Source organism: Camelus ferus, chromosome 27 (genome assembly GCF_009834535.1).
Source record: "Camelus ferus isolate YT-003-E chromosome 27, BCGSAC_Cfer_1.0, whole genome shotgun sequence".
Taxonomy (NCBI): Eukaryota; Metazoa; Chordata; class Mammalia; order Artiodactyla; family Camelidae; genus Camelus; species Camelus ferus.
The window spans coordinates 5,139,473-5,154,765 of NC_045722.1; the positions used below are offsets into that span (position 1 = coordinate 5,139,473).

A 15,293-nucleotide genomic window follows, 5' to 3' on the forward strand; every position below is an offset into this window, starting at 1 on the left:
CCCCAGGCCCTGCCCTAGGCCCACCTATCCAGGTGCCCCCCCCCCCCCCACGAGGCAACCTTTTAGGAGGGCTGACTAAGGAGAGGACCTTCCGGCCTGAGTCACTGCCTTCCAGGAGTGCCCAGGCCGTGCCAGCCTCGCCCACCTGCCCGCTTGCTCAGCAGCCCTTTACAATAGGCTCCATCTTCCCCAACAAGACCCAGCAGAGCTCCCCCTGCCGCTCTCTGGCTCTTGGAGGTCTCTGCCCTGGCCAGCATGTCTGGCAGCCCTGGCCCACCCGCGATTGCCCTGGGGCCTCTCTAGGTGCCAGGAATCCCACTGCTGACAGAGGCATCCTTGGCATCTGGAGGGGTTTTGAGCCAGTGAATTGCTGTGTGATTGTGGTAAGTCACTCCTCTAAAGTTGGTAATCTGAGCCCCCAAGTTGAACACAGGGTGTCCTGCGGGTGGGGTAGAGGGGGTCACCCTTGGCTCTGCTCTGCTCCTTGCTCTGAAGGTTGGGATCAGGTGAGCCCTTCAGTGGTTGCACCAGTTGGCACAGGAGGATCTGAGGAGGGGCTGGAGAAGCAGGGGGAGGCTGAGTGTGAGGGGTTCTGGGTTTTCTCCCCCTCCTGTCCTATTTAATCAACTTTGACTCTATCTGTGGTGGGGTCCTGCATTTGATTTGGTAAAAGTGTTCTGCCCATGGAGTTCTGAGCTGACAGACTCCAGGTGTCTGGGTGGCAGGGAGCCATGGGTGAGTGTGGAGGGAGAGAGAGAGGTGAGCCTTGAAGAGTCTGGGGGGCACAGACCTGCTCCTTGAAACTCTAGGTCTGCCTGGGCCCTGGATGGGATGCGGGGCCAGAGCAGCAGTGAGGAGTCTGGCCAGCACCCCTGGGGGTTGAGGGAAGCCAGGGGAACCAGAGTGGGAACCCAGGAAAGGAGGTCTGGGTGGGCTTGGTGTTAAAGACCTCTTGGCCTGTGGGAAAGGAGGGGCTACGTTCTGACAATAGATGTTTACCAGTCGTCTCTACATACCCAGCACTGGGCTGGCTGGACACTGCCCTGAGGGAGTGCACAGCGTTGAACTATGTTTACGACAAGGTGCAGAGGGCTGGGGCCTTCGCCCAGGCTGGGAGCCTCAGCAACCTGGGATGGGAGGAGAGTTAGGCGCCCCAAAGTCACTCCCAGCACCAGGGTAGCACACAGGCTGGGGGCCACAGCTGGCATTTGTTCTGGAGGCAGAAGGGAAGGTCAGTGTGGCAGCCTTGGTCCAGCGTCTCTTGATTCCCCATCCTCTGCAGGCTGGAGAGCTCTGGGAGGCCCATCCCTCCTTCCTGACCAGGCCTGGGTGGGTCCCAGACTTGCAGCTTCTTCCCCACCTCTGCTGGCTGCTGCTGCTGCTGCTCTGCCCTGGGGGAGACCCTGAGGGTGACCCTCGCTGGACACGTCCCTTAGTCCCTCCCTCTGCAGATGGGGAGGGGACAGGAAGGGAAGGACCAGTTGGACTGCAGAGGGCAGGGGGCTGCTACACGCTCCAGGGACCTGAGAGGTGAGGGTGGAGAGGGCTCCTCCCTGCAGACCCTCCCCCGGGATCAGGGCTGGCTGCTGGCCTCGCCCTCCTCTGCCTCTGACTTAGACGACCCATCTCATTTGGGCTTCAGGACCCAGACACTGGGTCACTTGAGCCCTTTTTGACCTCATAAGGTATCAGAAGGAAGCCTTGGGTTGAGCTCCAGGCTCTGGGCTAACAGAGCTGGCAGTTCCCAGGCTGGGGGCTCGGGGAGCGCCTCCAGCTGAGGCTGTGTTTGGGTAGAAAAGTTCCTTCTTGGCCACTGGTTGATTTAACCAAGGGCTGCTTCTGTCTTTAGTGGCTCTTAGGACACAGCACAACCCACCAGTTACCCTGGTGGCCACAGAGGGCTCTCTGAGGAGCTGGCACCTTTTATGAGGACAGCAGCTGTCGGTTAAATATTGTCCCTCCATTGCCCTGAGAATGGAAATGTGACCTGGAGGTAAGCTGGGCGTGCTCGGCATCAGCTGCTGCGTGGCTGCCCCATCCACGGAAAGGCCTGACACTCCCTAAGGAGAGAAGGAAGCAGCCAGAGCCAGCTGCCCTCCCACTCTGGGCTTCCCCTCACAGCTAGCTGACGCCGCTGGATTAGGGCACACATCATGGTGTGGCAGTTACTCACTGGCATGTCTGGGGCTCTTCAGGAAGGGCTGGGTAAATTTCTATCTTCATCTCCCACAGAATTTTTGGCACCAAATGCCCTTGCCAATGCCTGACTAATCCTAGCGGTAACTACCCAGGGATGGCGTTAACTGAGAGGAACAAGGAGGGGATGGGGATGTGGAGACAGGGGTCCAACAGGTCTGGTCCCCGTCTCAGTTCCACTCATTTGCCAGGGCTCCCTCACATGTGACAGCCCGGAACAGGAAACCCAGCCAGAGAACCCTGGGGGGCTGCCCAGGTACCTCCATTTCTTTAAGGTCTGGAATCTTCAGGGCCCAGAGGAAGATGCCAGCACCCCTGGCAGTTCCCATTGGTCAGGAGAGGTTGGTAGGGGAAGGGGAGGTGGACCATTTCTCCTGCTTCTTATTGGAGGATGATGGTTCCAGCTTTGTGGGTTCCACAGCTGCCATAGCAACTCCACTTAAAGGGCCAGCTCCTGGAATCAGGAGAGGAGCTCAAAGGGAGCCCCTTCTTTAGCACCTAAGAGGCTAAACCATTGATGATAGTGGTCAGGGCTTCCAGCTCGGGACCTGGGGATTTGGGCCCCTCTGGTAACCCCTATTCTGCTCCCCACACACTCTCTACCACCCTTTCCAGCTCTGCTGTCAGCTTGGTTCTAGGGATGGGCAGGACATCCTGGCTCTTGGCTTAACATGGTCAGCTGTGGGGACTGTGAGAGGGCCACAGGCAAGGAGCCCTGAACTCTGAAGTTTGTGTGTGTGTGTGTGTGTATTACATAGGCAAGTATTCATCTCCGTGTTGTTTCTGAAGGTCTAAGGTCTGAGACGGTACAGCTGTGAGCACAAGTGCACATGGTGTGTGTGTGTAAGAGGGTCAGAAGCTTCTGGACATTCCCGAGCACTTGTACACAGGTTGGCTCCTATCGTCAGTGCCTGGGAGGAACTGGCTCCTTAAAGGAAGGAATGGTGAGTTATTTTGCAAGGTAGGAAGCAAACCCCTTAAGCCTCGGGTGCATGTGTATCTGAAATCTGCAAGGGATTGACCTCAATCGGGGCCCCACATTTAGAATGGGTCCCGAGGTTGGTGCGCCGGTGAAAGACCCCCCCCCCCAGGTCCTGGCAGGGCAGCTGGCACGCCGCCTGGCCCGCTGGCCAGCCCAGGCTTAGAGGAGCCGGAACAGTGCCAGCCGGTGCCAGCGCACTTGGAGTAGGGCAGGCCAAGCTGTGCGGACATAGAGGGTGTCGTCAGGCCTCCGGGGGAAACCTGAGCCGAGGCCAGATCCTGCCTGGCGGGTCTGTCCCTATGTCTCAGCTTACGCTCCCAGGGAAACTGGTTGTCCTGGGTGGAGACTGGCCCCAGTATCAGGGCCCTGAGGATGCAGCCTGGAGCTCCCGGGAGAGGCAGGGCAGAGCGCGGGGTGTGGTGTGAAGACGCCCTTGGCAGGGCCCCTGGGTGAGGCTGGCCTGGGGGTGCTGGAGAGACCAGGCTTGTGAAAAGAAGCTGGGGCCAGGATTGCGAGCTCTGGGTATAGCGAGACCTCTGCAGGGACCCCATCTCCGGGCTCCAGACCCCCTCCGTGAAGGGGAGGCTCTCAGTGTGGCAACAGGAATCGGCTGGGCCTTGGGAGGTCTAGTCCACGGCCGTCTTGCTGTGCATGGCTCTGGACGACCCTCTTCTCTCTGTCAGTCCCTTTAGGTCCTCTGGGGGCCCGTTCAGCAGTGATCTACCAGGATTCCAGGTCTCCTCCCGGACCTTCTGAGAGCAGGGAGGCTCTAGGAGGCCAGATGCTGACACATGAAGGGCATTGTCGGGACTGGTCCAGAGGCAGGACCGCAGGGAGGAAGGAATCTCCTCTTTTGCCCTAGCTCCCGGTTCAGATGTTACCCACGTCGAGGCACAGGGAACAGGTGATGCAGGTCAGCTGCCAAAGGCTGGCTGGGGCTCTCCACCCCCAATCCAGCTGTCCCCAGCCCCCCTTCCCCACCAGATCTCACAAGGGCTCTCATACTGCTTGTTTTCTGAGGACTTCAACCTACTCCCAAGGCCTGGGGTGTCCCCTGGGACCCAGAATCTGTCTCCACTGCCCTTGACACTGGGAGACCCTCCGAAGGCAAAGGGCCAGAGGGTGGTGTCTCCTTAGCAACTCACCGAGGGTCCTCTGAAGGTGCTGTGTCTCAGACCCATTTCTGACCAATGATGGGTTCTCGGGCCAAGTACAGGGGCAGCTGGCTTTTCGGAACTCTTGCTGCTTGCTCTGCCTTTGAGGAGCAACCTTGGTCCTCGTTGAAGGTTAGAGACTGGCAGAAATCTTCCTTGTGAAAATCTCCAGGGAGTTGAGGGGAGGCACTTATAGGTGGTCTCCTGCCTCCCCATCAGTGCTATGTCCCAGCCTTGGGACCCCCATGACTCTCTTTCTCCTTACCTTTGCTAAGAGGTGGATGGAGAGGCACAGGGTAGTGGAGGCCAAAACTCAGGCTAAGAAATCTGTGGCTGGGACTTTGACATCCGTCAGTTTCATTTTTTTCCCCCTTTAAGCTCTTTGGAGAGAGCCTAGCCTATCTCTACTAAAGCAAAGGGTTTTGGTTCCATCCCACAAAGATTGGCCCACTTGCCCACACAGGTTGGGGCAGAGGAGATCTGAAAGGCTGCAGGAGGTAGAAATTCAGGCCCCATCTACCCTGGTGGCTGAGGCCCAGCAGGATGGCGTGCATCTGGGGGAGTGAAGGCTGGTGTGGACGAGGGCCCCATGTGTGGTCAAACAAACAACACGCAGCTGTCCAGAACCTCTGAAGCACCGTTTATCCAGACCCCATGGGGTGAGTGCCCCTAGGTACCCACCCCCCCAGCCCTGCAGCAGCCCTTGGCCTGAGACCCTGCATGCTCCCCAGCCCAGTCCACTAGAGGGCCACAGACCCACGCTTGTTTAGCCGTCAGCCCATCAAGGTGGGGCCAAGGGAGCAAGCTGGCCTCAGCCCCCCGGCATCCCACACCTCAGGTCTCCATCGGTCTGGGCTAGTTCAGCACCGTGTTAAATAGCTCCCTTGCAGTCCCCTTAAATAGACGCATCCCACAGCGACCCACCCGCCTTGCACCTTGGATATATTATTCTACTGGCTTATGCCTTCCCAAGAGTGGAGGGGCTCTCTCCTCCTGCCCTCTGCTCCAGGGAATACCATCTCCCGAAAACCCAGGGGGAAAGTTTTCCTCTCAACCCTGGAGCAGAGATGAGGGGAGGCCTGGCTTGGAATGGAAGAGCCAAGAACTCCCGTCTGTCCGTCCCTTCCCTTTCTTCTCCTTGCCCTCTTAGCGGCCTGGGTCAGACGTGACTTACCCAAGGTCACAGACCCAGGACCCAGAGTCCTGATCATCTATGAGGTGGCTCTGGTTTTGACAGCTCAAGCCAGCTCCAGGGCAGGGGACTGACCCCCAGCCTGCCTCCACCCTCGGCCCCTTGCAGTTTTCCCAGCTCGGAGTGAGCTCCGGAGATTTCAGCTCTTGACTCCACTCAGTCCTGGACCCCTGGAACTTCCTCTCAGCGTCCCCCATCCCTGGTGTCCCCAGGGCTCTCTGGCTCTGGGGATACTCAGACAGCACCAGGGTGTGGGGACAACGGGGCTGGGGGCTGAGCAAGCCTGTCCCTGGCTCGATCAGCATCTGGGCCCAGGCCAGGCCTCACACCCAGTACTGGCCGTTCTTGAGGGCAGGGTTGGATGTCCGGCAGAACTGTAGCAGCTCTGGATCAGGCTGGGCCCCGGGCGGGGCTGCCTGGCCGGGCACGGCTGTGAGCGGGATGGCCTGGCCTGGGTCCACTTTGCGAAAGGTCTCGGTGTCACCGGCCAGGCCGTTGCGAGGCTTGGCCGTCAGCACCTGGACGTCGTGTTTGCCCGTCTTGTTGCGTTTGCGGAGGTAGAAGAGCAGAGGCAAGATGAGCGCCAGGAGCAGGAGGACCAGGCACACGGGGATGATGACGCTGAACACGTTAGCCTCGAGGAAGCCCAGGAAGCTGCCCGGGCCGTGGTGGGCGCAGGGCTGGAGGCCACCGGGTCTGGCTGGCCTGTGGAGGTGCTGCTCTCTGGCTGTCCTGCCTGTGTCCGAGCTGCCTCGGGCAGACTGAGCAGGGCCACTCTGTAGGGCCGGGCCGCGCTGTAAGGCTCAGTGGCAAAGTCCAGTGAGGCCACGGCAGGAGGGACACCCCTTGCCCACAGCTCCAGAGTGAGACTGTCACCTGCAGGGCCGGGAGACACACCGTCTGGCCTGCCCACCTCCAGCCCCAGCCTCCCATCCTCAAGGTCCTGCTGGGTGAACTGCTCCACTAGCTGGCCTCCCCAGGGCTCTGTCCTGGCCCGGGGCACGCGGACCAAGCGACCGTGCTGGGGTCCCGCCAGAAGCCGGAAACGTGGCACACTGCCCGTGCGGTTGGCCAGCTCCCCTGCATCTAAGACGGTGGGGTCCAGGCGCAAGGTGGCACCCTGGGGCCATGGCCCTCCTGTCCACATGTGCAGCAGAGCCCTCACGGTGATGTTCACTGTGGCGGATGTGTTGGCACCCCTGGCCAGTGCCAGAATGCTGAATTGGTCATGAGAGGAGGAGAAGTTGGTGAAAGCAAAGACCACTTCGCCCTGGTCCACCTGGAGCTGGCTGAAGGCTGTGGCGGGCTGCCCACCCACCAGGAGATGCCCGTACTGGGGCCCCTGGATGAGGTGGTAGGCTGCATCCGGCTCTTCCCGATCGGAAACCACTTGGAGCTGCTGCCGGCTCAGGGAGGAGCGCCCTAGAGCTTGGGGCACCTCTAAGGGTGCCCGCAGCTGCACCTCGATGGCTGAGGGCAAGACGTCCACGGCCAGGGACATGGGCAGGGGCGGGCTGGCCCCATCAGACACGCTCAGCTGGAAGAAGCCTGCCACGCTGCTGCCGTTGGCCACGAAGGCCAGCCGCCCTGCGTCCACGTCGGCCTGAGTGAAGCGGGTCCCAGGTCCCAGGCTGGCCCCCGCCAGGCTCAGGAAGCCGTTGTGGGGTGCCCGCTGCACCTCGTACTCGATCTCCCCGGGATCCGAGTCTGGGTCCACCACACTCAGCTGGGCCCGGGAGATGGGGCTGCGGGAGCCCCGGGTGAGCTGGAGTGGGACGGAGGCCTGTGGCCGAGGTGGCCGCTCATTCACGTCCCGCACCGTGATGGTGAAGGCCGCTGAGGTTTGGGGTCCCACCACCGAGGCCCCTGCTGGTCCCTGGAGGTGGGCACGGAAGCGAAAGCCATCCTGCTGGGTGCCCCCGCCGCCATGGGCGTACACCAGCTGCCCTGCGGCCAGCTCGGACTGCAGGAAGTGGGGCCGCCCAGTGTGCAGAGGCTCCTCGGACACCAATAGCTGGCCCCGCGTGGGGAACTGCGTGATCTGGAAGAGCACGTCATGCTCTGCGCGCTGGGGCGACGGAACGCTGGCCAGGAGGTTGGAGGCATCCAGGGCAGCCGTGGTGATCTCAGCCCGCTGGCCTTCAGAGACCCAGAGACCTGGGGGTGGGACACAGGCTATGAAGGCCTCCTCCACTGAGGGGAGAGCCTCAGACCTGGGTCCCCAAGGCAAGGCTGTGCCTCCCCACTCAGACAAATGCCGCAGGTCAGGGCTCAGGGACCCAGGAGGCCAGGATCGTGATCTCTTGACCTCAAAGCCTCCCCACCTGCCCACCCGCACTGTAAGTTACCAGGTCCTGGATGCTGACACGAGCAGCTGACCGTGGCCCTGTGTCCCCTCCTCTCTGGGCCTCTCCCAGTGTCTCCCCCAACTTTGCCAGCCCATCATGGTGTTCACCTTTGTTCCTCCATAGGCGGCTGGGGAGCTGGGGACAGGCAGCCTCGAAAGACACAGACACATCCAGGGTGGCGGCTAGGTCGGGCGCAGGGGGTGAGGACAGCCGGAGCTCCAGGGTGTCGTGGGCCTCCCAGAAGGGCTCAGGGGGCATCTCATGCTCATACAGAACATTCCCAGCATAGACCTGTGGGGAGACCCCACTGCTAGCACGAGAGGCAGGTCCTGCTTGTGGTGCCCAGGAGCCCCCTCACAGGCTGGCACTCTCCCTGACCAGCCCTCAGTGCCCAGCCTCCCGAGAGGCTCTCCCCACTGGGCCTCGCTCCATGTCTGATGCCCGGGCTCTTCCTCACCAGCTCAGCGGGTCACCATAAAACAGCCACGTGGCAGTGAAGAACCAGGCTCTGCAGCCTGAGTCAAAGCCCAGCTCTGCCACCTCGGGCAAATCACTCACTCCTCTGAGCCCCTGGGGAAGGCAGCGCTCGGTCCGGGCTTCTCTCGACAGCAGGTCTCTCCTCCTTTGCGCGAAAGCCCTGCCCTCTTCCCTGCTGAAGACGCCGCTTTGAACGTCTCCTGTCTTTCTCCCATGGCGTCAATCTCCCCACCGATGGAGCCTTCCCGTCTTCGCACAACTACGCTATCCTTCCCCCTGGGAGAGACAGCTTTTCTTGACCTCACTTTTCTCACCAACATTTGCTCCCACCTCCTCCTTTTTTTTTTTTCTCCCTTGCTCTTCTTTGTAGCAGAACTCTGAAAACAGTCTGTACTCTCCCCCAGGCTGTCCTGAGCACATGCCAGCCAGGCACCCGCTCCTGTTGTCACAAGGGCATAACGGCCTCCGGGTTGCTGGACCCAGGGGTCCTCAGGCCTCCTCTCGCTCACGTGCTCAGCGGCACCAGACACAACTGCGCCCACCCACTGGCTGCAGGAGGGGTTTCTGCTCTCTTGGTTTTCCTCCAGCCTTACTCGTTGCTTTTTGCCAGTCCCTCCCCTTCCCCCCAGTGTCTGCAGATTGGCCTTGAGATTCTGTCTACAGGCACTGCCCACGTGCTCTGGGGGGCGGATCTGACATCCTCAAATGCAAGCCAGGAGACAACCCCCTTATTTGTATCTCCAGCCCAGGCTGCGCCCTCCTGAACTCCAGGCATATATCCACCTGCTCCCTGGCAGCTCTGCGGGGATTGTCTGAGGGACATCTCAAACTCAGGCAGGTCCTAGACGGACCCCTGACCTGCCCTGCCACCTCCAGGCTTCCCACTGCAGATGGCACAGCTCTGGCTTTCCGGTGGCTCAGGCCCCAAACCTTGAGTCACCCCGACTCCTCTCCTCCTCACACACCATTGTTCCCGCCTGGATTATTGCCAGAGCCTCCTAACTGTGCCCTGGCTTTGGCCCCTGCTCCATATCCCCTCTACAGTTTCTTGTAACACTGAAGTCAGAGTGACTCTTTAAAAATGTAAGTCAGGTCATGTCACTCTTGCTCAGACCTTGCCACTATTTGACCTCAGAGACCCCTGTGTGACCCTGTTACCCATGACCTCACCTCCTCCCACTCCTCCCATGGCAAGTCCACGCCAGCCACACCCGCCGTCCTCCAGGGTCTCTGTGTTAAACACCAAGGGATATTCTTCACTCCCACCAAGAAACCCGTTCCCTCCCCCTTCGAATCCCAGTGTGTCCTCTTGGCTTATCTTTTGTTTTCCCCTTTCAGGAGACACAGGGAACTATTTTCCTTCTCTCAGAAAAACAGGACTTGCGCAAGAGTGAGATGGAAACCGACTGGGGTCACACTGTGCAGGAGAGTCTAGGAGCACCAGGGCGGTGGGGAACTGGGGAGCCCTGCCCGGTCAGAGGGCAAGCAGGGCCCAGTCAGAAGGGTCGCTGCTCAGCTGATGGTCCTGAGAGGGAACACAGGCGTTTTAAGAAACTGGAAATCAGGCTTTGTGTGTGTGTGTGCGTGTGCGTGTGCGTGTGCGTGTGCGTGTGTGAAATCCCCAAAAGGTTCTATCTTGACCACTAATTTTAAAATATTAAATGCATGTGCAGGCCAGATAAAACACATCTGTGGGCCAGATGTGGCCCGCAAGGGCTGTGAGCTGTAACCTCTGGTCCAGGCTGACGGGTGGGCAAGAAGGAAATGGAGAACCCTGGGAGTGGGGGTGGGGGCGTCTGGTTGGGGATGAGCTAAGTCACAGGTGAGGTGTGGAGGGCTCCCGGAGCTCTGGGGACCAGCAGTGCCCTTTGGTGAAAGAAAACTTGGACTCACAGTCTGAAGGCATAGTCCTGGTTTCGCTCAGCTATGGGCTCTGAATAAAGTCACTTGACCTCTGCTAGTCTCAGTTTCCTTATCTGTAAAATGGGGGCAGCTGACCCCTGCCCCACCTAGCTCAGTATAGTGGGACAGTGGCTGCTGTCAGACACCGCCCAGTCCTGCCCTGCCCTCTTTGCCAAGGGGGGGAGGATGTGCCTGCCACGCAGCCTCCTCCCAACTTCCCTGGGTGGCACTGCCAGCCTGGCCCCCTGGTGGCCATTCAGTCTAGCCCTGCAGATTGCTGGTGCGAGGAAGCACTGCAGGGTGGGGGAGGGAGTGGCGGCCTTGTCCTGATCCCTCCCCCTTCCTGGGCATCCAATGACAAAGGCTCCCAAGGATTCAGGGTGCACAGCTGTTGCAGCCACCGGCCTGCAGAAGATTTCATTGCGGGAGGGCAGAAAGAGGGCCATAGCAGAAGCCAGGAGAGCAGAGAACCCAGGCCTGGGGTTGCTGATGTGAGAGACCTGAGAACTCTTTCCACCCTCGTTAAAGTTACTTCCTTCCCTGCCTGCAAGCCCCGCCCTGCTCTGCCTTCGGGGAGAACCAAGGCTGCCCTGGTACGCTGGGTACCTCCCACACTTAGAAGGGACCGTAATTTAAGTGATGGCTGCTGGCCCCACTGACAGAGGCCCTGTGATTCCAGCAGCCTAGCGGTCTGCCTCTTCTCATGGCTGAAAGTTTTAGTTTTCACTGGTGGCCTCTGGTGTGCTCTGGGACAGCTGTGTCCTGAAGCTGCCTGTGATGGATGGATGGATGGATGGATGGCGGCTTCACTCCCAGCTTGTCCTACTCAGTTGCTTCTGTCCACTCATCTGCTTTCAGGGCCCACTCTGCTCTTTGCTGGCTCTTGACCTGAGCCCCAGCCTCACACCTTTGTCCACAAGCCCAACAGCTGCCTTCATCCCTAACTCCATTCCCCTGAACCAAGCAATGCCCCTCACCAGCCACTGAGGTGTCTCATGTCCCCCACGCAGGAGAACTTTCTCAGTCCCTAGGGTCCAACTTCAGCTCCTGGAAGCCAAGCACCAGACCCTGATCCCTGCTCTGGGCCCATACAGCCCTGACGACTGGCATCCTTCCTCCCCCGGGAACACTAAACCCCATTTGCCCTACTAGCCTGGTGGCTCCTGGAGGTGGGGCACGCAGGGCCTGGACCATGGGGGATCCAGGGAGTGTCTGCAGCCAACGATCCTGAAGTTGTACCCGTGTCCACGTGTGTGTCCAGGGGCAGAGCAGGCCACATAAGGCCGGGTGGAGTCTAAGTGGTGGCTGTAGAGAGGGGTCCTTACCTCTGCCTGAGTGAAGTTCACCAGGGCCTCCCCGGTGCTGCCCTCGCTGGGTGTGGAGCAGCCGGCCAAGCTGGGGGCCCCGAACCACATGGTAGAGCAGGTGGTGGGGGTCGGTGCCTGCACTGGAACTGGCTCTCAGGCTCTGGCTGCTGAGTGGCTGGGTGGAGCCTGCGAGAGGCAAGAGGGGACTGTCAGCCTCTGACCAGGAGCCAGGGCACAGCCTGTGACCTCTGGAGAGGCAGCATGACCCTGGTGTGCCACCCACGCTTGGCACACTCACCTGGGCAGATGGTCAGCGTCCGGCTGCCCTCCAGTGAGAGGAGCAGCTGCTTCTGGGCCATCACCCGGAAGAAGTGTCCAGGGGAAGTGTGCTCGCCATCAGACAGGCTGAAGCGGAAGCCTCCGTCCAGGGCTCCTAGGACAGGGGTGGAGGTGGGTCTCGCTGGCCCATGCTGGCGCCATCCGCAGGGCATCCCCACCTCTCAGCACCCACCTCTGTGTGAGAACAGCACGAGCCCGCTGTCTAGCTGGGCCTGGGTGAAGCTGTAGACCTCGGTGCCAGGCGCCGTCCGCAGCACTACCCGTCCGTTGCTGGGCTGCTCGAGGGTGTAGACCAGGTCCTCGGGTCCTGAGTCGCTGTCTGTGGCCCTAATGGCCTCCGCAGGGATGGGCACAGTGGCCCCCTCCCACATCTGGGGATACAAGCCTGTGAAGGTTCTGCCCCCATCAAGCTCACCCACCTCGTTCCTCCCAGGCACCTGGGGCCCATGCCACTCTGGGCTCCTCTGCACAAAGGGCCCTCTACCCCATTCACTTTCCCCTGTTAGCCCAGGGCCCCCACACCCAGGCTCCCTGCTCTCCACCTGCCCTAATCTCGCTTGTCCCTGAAGGCCAGCTCAGGTACCCCTACCCCAGGTAGCCCCCCGCTCTCACCCCCTCAGAGACCCCCAACCCTGGCTCACAGCACTGTTTAATGTGGCTCACTGGGAAGGCAGGGGTCTCCCTTCTGACCCTCCATGGTGAGTCTGCGCAGGGGCTGGCACACTGCAGGAATGGTGGTTTTTGTTTTCCAAGACACTTAGAAATGGTGAGGGAAGGGGCGTGGGGCTTGGTAAGCTGGAGGGGCTGATGCTTAGCGCCAAGGCGGCTCTGCGATGGGAGCCCAGGTGTTTCCAGTGTCGTCACGAGCCCTTGTTTACTGCAGCTTATAAGCAGAAGGGTAAAGGCTTCCTGGGTGTAGGCGGCCCCTCCCCATGCTCAGAGTGAAGGGGAGCCCCCTCAAGCCTCCCACCTGCTGGCAGGGCAGGATCCTGTTCCCACTGTCCTGTTACATGTTCAGCTGGGTCAGCAATTTATAAGCAATATTGGGGCAGGGGCTCCCATAACTGGAAAACAGCCCTCTGGGATTCCCTCCCCTCGCCCAGGGTTGACCTCAGCCAGAGCTCTGGAAGAAGGGCCACAAAGTACAGACAACAGGCTTTAGCGCAGGGCTCCTGGCACAAACGTGGTGGACAGCACCACCTGGTGGTTGAGCTGCCACACAGCACCATCTGACTGTGGTCCCAGGGCAGCCCATAGCCTGCACCTGACCCTCTGCTGGCCTCTCCACCACAGTGCTTCTTCCCACAGGCACATCCTATACCTCCAAAGATTTCCAGTGCCCCATGTCACAGCGAGTCAGCCCTCTTTTGAAGCCTTCCATGGCTCCTGCTGACCTGGAGTCCACACCCTAGGAATCAGCATTCTAGGCCCCACTCCTTTGCTATCCTGTTGTATGGCTTTGGTCAAATCAAGTCCTTTCCATCCCACCAGTAACTACTTTTGTGACCCTGGAGAAGTTCTACCACGTGTTTGGGCCTCAACTTCCACCTCTGCTGGATGGGGAGCCAGGCTGCGCCCTCTGCTTGCTGGGGGTGAAACTGGGGAGCAGCTGAAGTTCACCCTTAAGGGCTTGAAAGAACTTTCTTCAGGAGTTCTGGTCACATGTCACAGAAAAAGCTTCCTGCTGAGGTTGAGTCCAGGGAACAGAAGGGCCAAGCATGTCCATTCACAAGGCTGTTTACTGCACTTGTAAGTGTCCAATGATAAAGCCTCACACCTGTGTTCCATTTTCACTGCAATAACTCTTGCCTCTTCCCAACAACCTAGTGAGGCATGTGGCGGTGTCCCCACTGTACAGAGGAGGAAACTGAGGCTCAGAGAGGAGGGAGCTGTATGCGAGACCTCTCTCTGGGAGAGGAGGTAGGAGATGGTCCTAGAATGCTCTTACCTGCAGGCCTGTGTTTGTGGTAAGGACAGGAGGTTGGTCGTTGACAGGCAGGATGGTGATGGAGAAGGTCACGGGATAGCTCTGGCGGTCCATCTCTGAGGCGTTGGCTACTAGAACGAAGCTGTCTGCCAGCGTCTCACTCCCGTCGTGCACATAGTGGATCAACTGCTGTTCCACCTGCGGGCAGAACCAGGGCTGGAGGTCAGACGCACAGTGGGTGTCAGGCCCAGCACCCCCCATGCCCTGCCTTTGGGTGCGGGAGGAGACTGACTCCTTCAGAGCTTCAGTTTCTGCAGGTGGAAATGAGGACAATTATTTCTCCCAGAGTGAAGGAATGAAGGAGGGGAGGAGCTGGGGATAATAATTACTCTCTGCCAGTGAGGAAGGATGAGATAAGGTACATAAAGCAGAGGTGCTCTGTAAATGCGGGCCGCCTGCCTCCTCTGTATGTCTCGCCAGACTCTGCCCCTAGAGCTGCGCTGCACCTGGGCTTCCCTGACAGCCGTACCTCTCTCCAGGAGAAGGTGCTGAGGGTCCTGTCTTGAGGTCCTTCTTCTCTCCGCAGGGCCCCATGCCGGGGTGGCTCCAGCACTAACAGGTTGAGGCCTGGCAGTGTGGGGAAGTAGGGCCCGGTGATGCGGAGCAGTGGAGGGGCCAGGGTGCGGGTGCCGCCCTCAGGGACGCTGAAGTTCTCTGCCTTCATTGGGATGGTGGTGGGCAGCACCTCCAGCTCCATGCGGATTCCCTCAAGGGGAGCACCCAGGCCCGAGGACACATCCAGGGAGAAGGCATCACTCCAGGCCTCAGGGCGGGAGTGCAGGTACAGGACCCTGCCTGCATCCACTGCCTCTTGGGAGAAGCTGTGCACAGGGGTCCAGGCTCGGCGGCTTGGCGGCCGTGGCGCCGTGGGACAGCATCACCAGGTAGCCAGCGCTCTGGTGGGGTCTTCACTGAGAACACAATATCCGCTGGTGGCACTGCCTCTTGGGCTGCCTGGTTAACAGAGAGGTCACAGAGAGAGGCCACTGAGGACTCTGAGAGATGTGCACAATCACACATCCTCAGATTCAGTAACATGGACATATAATCTTACCACATGCAGATGTGTGGACAGAGACACACACATATTTCCCACACGTATGTACGTATGTACACACACACACACACACACACACACACACACTCTCTGCCCCTGTCCTGCTATCGCTACCCTTTGCCACCAGAGGGCACCACACCCTCCTCTGCAACACAGACCCTAATACATTTCGGGTCCTTTGCAGCTTGCAGACCCTAGTCCAGTCCAAGGGCCTGAAGGGAGGATGCTCCCTCATCTGATGGTCCCAGCAGAAAAGGCTACACACCATCCCCAAACTCACATTCCTGATTCTGTCCCTCTGCCTGGAATACTGTCCCCCTGTTCCCTGCTGTTAAACCCCAGACTCTACAAA

At 59.8% G+C, this 15,293-nt stretch overlaps 1 protein-coding gene across 1 annotated transcript in view; it reads right to left on the bottom strand.

Moving 5' to 3' along the window:
- Positions 1 to 4,951: 4,951 nt before the first annotated feature.
- Positions 4,952 to 15,293, bottom strand: part of CSPG4 (chondroitin sulfate proteoglycan 4) — a 35,124-nt gene continuing 24,782 nt past the window's right edge. Inside the window, 11 exon segments of the mRNA XM_014558221.2 lie at positions 4,952 to 6,185; positions 6,188 to 7,681; positions 7,980 to 8,163; positions 11,577 to 11,621; positions 11,623 to 11,744; positions 11,857 to 11,991; positions 12,070 to 12,268; positions 13,846 to 14,022; positions 14,354 to 14,716; positions 14,718 to 14,780; positions 14,782 to 14,838. Of these exon segments, the coding sequence (XP_014413707.2) occupies positions 5,848 to 6,185; positions 6,188 to 7,681; positions 7,980 to 8,163; positions 11,577 to 11,621; positions 11,623 to 11,744; positions 11,857 to 11,991; positions 12,070 to 12,268; positions 13,846 to 14,022; positions 14,354 to 14,716; positions 14,718 to 14,780; positions 14,782 to 14,838 (3,177 nt within the window). The 3' untranslated portion in view covers positions 4,952 to 5,847.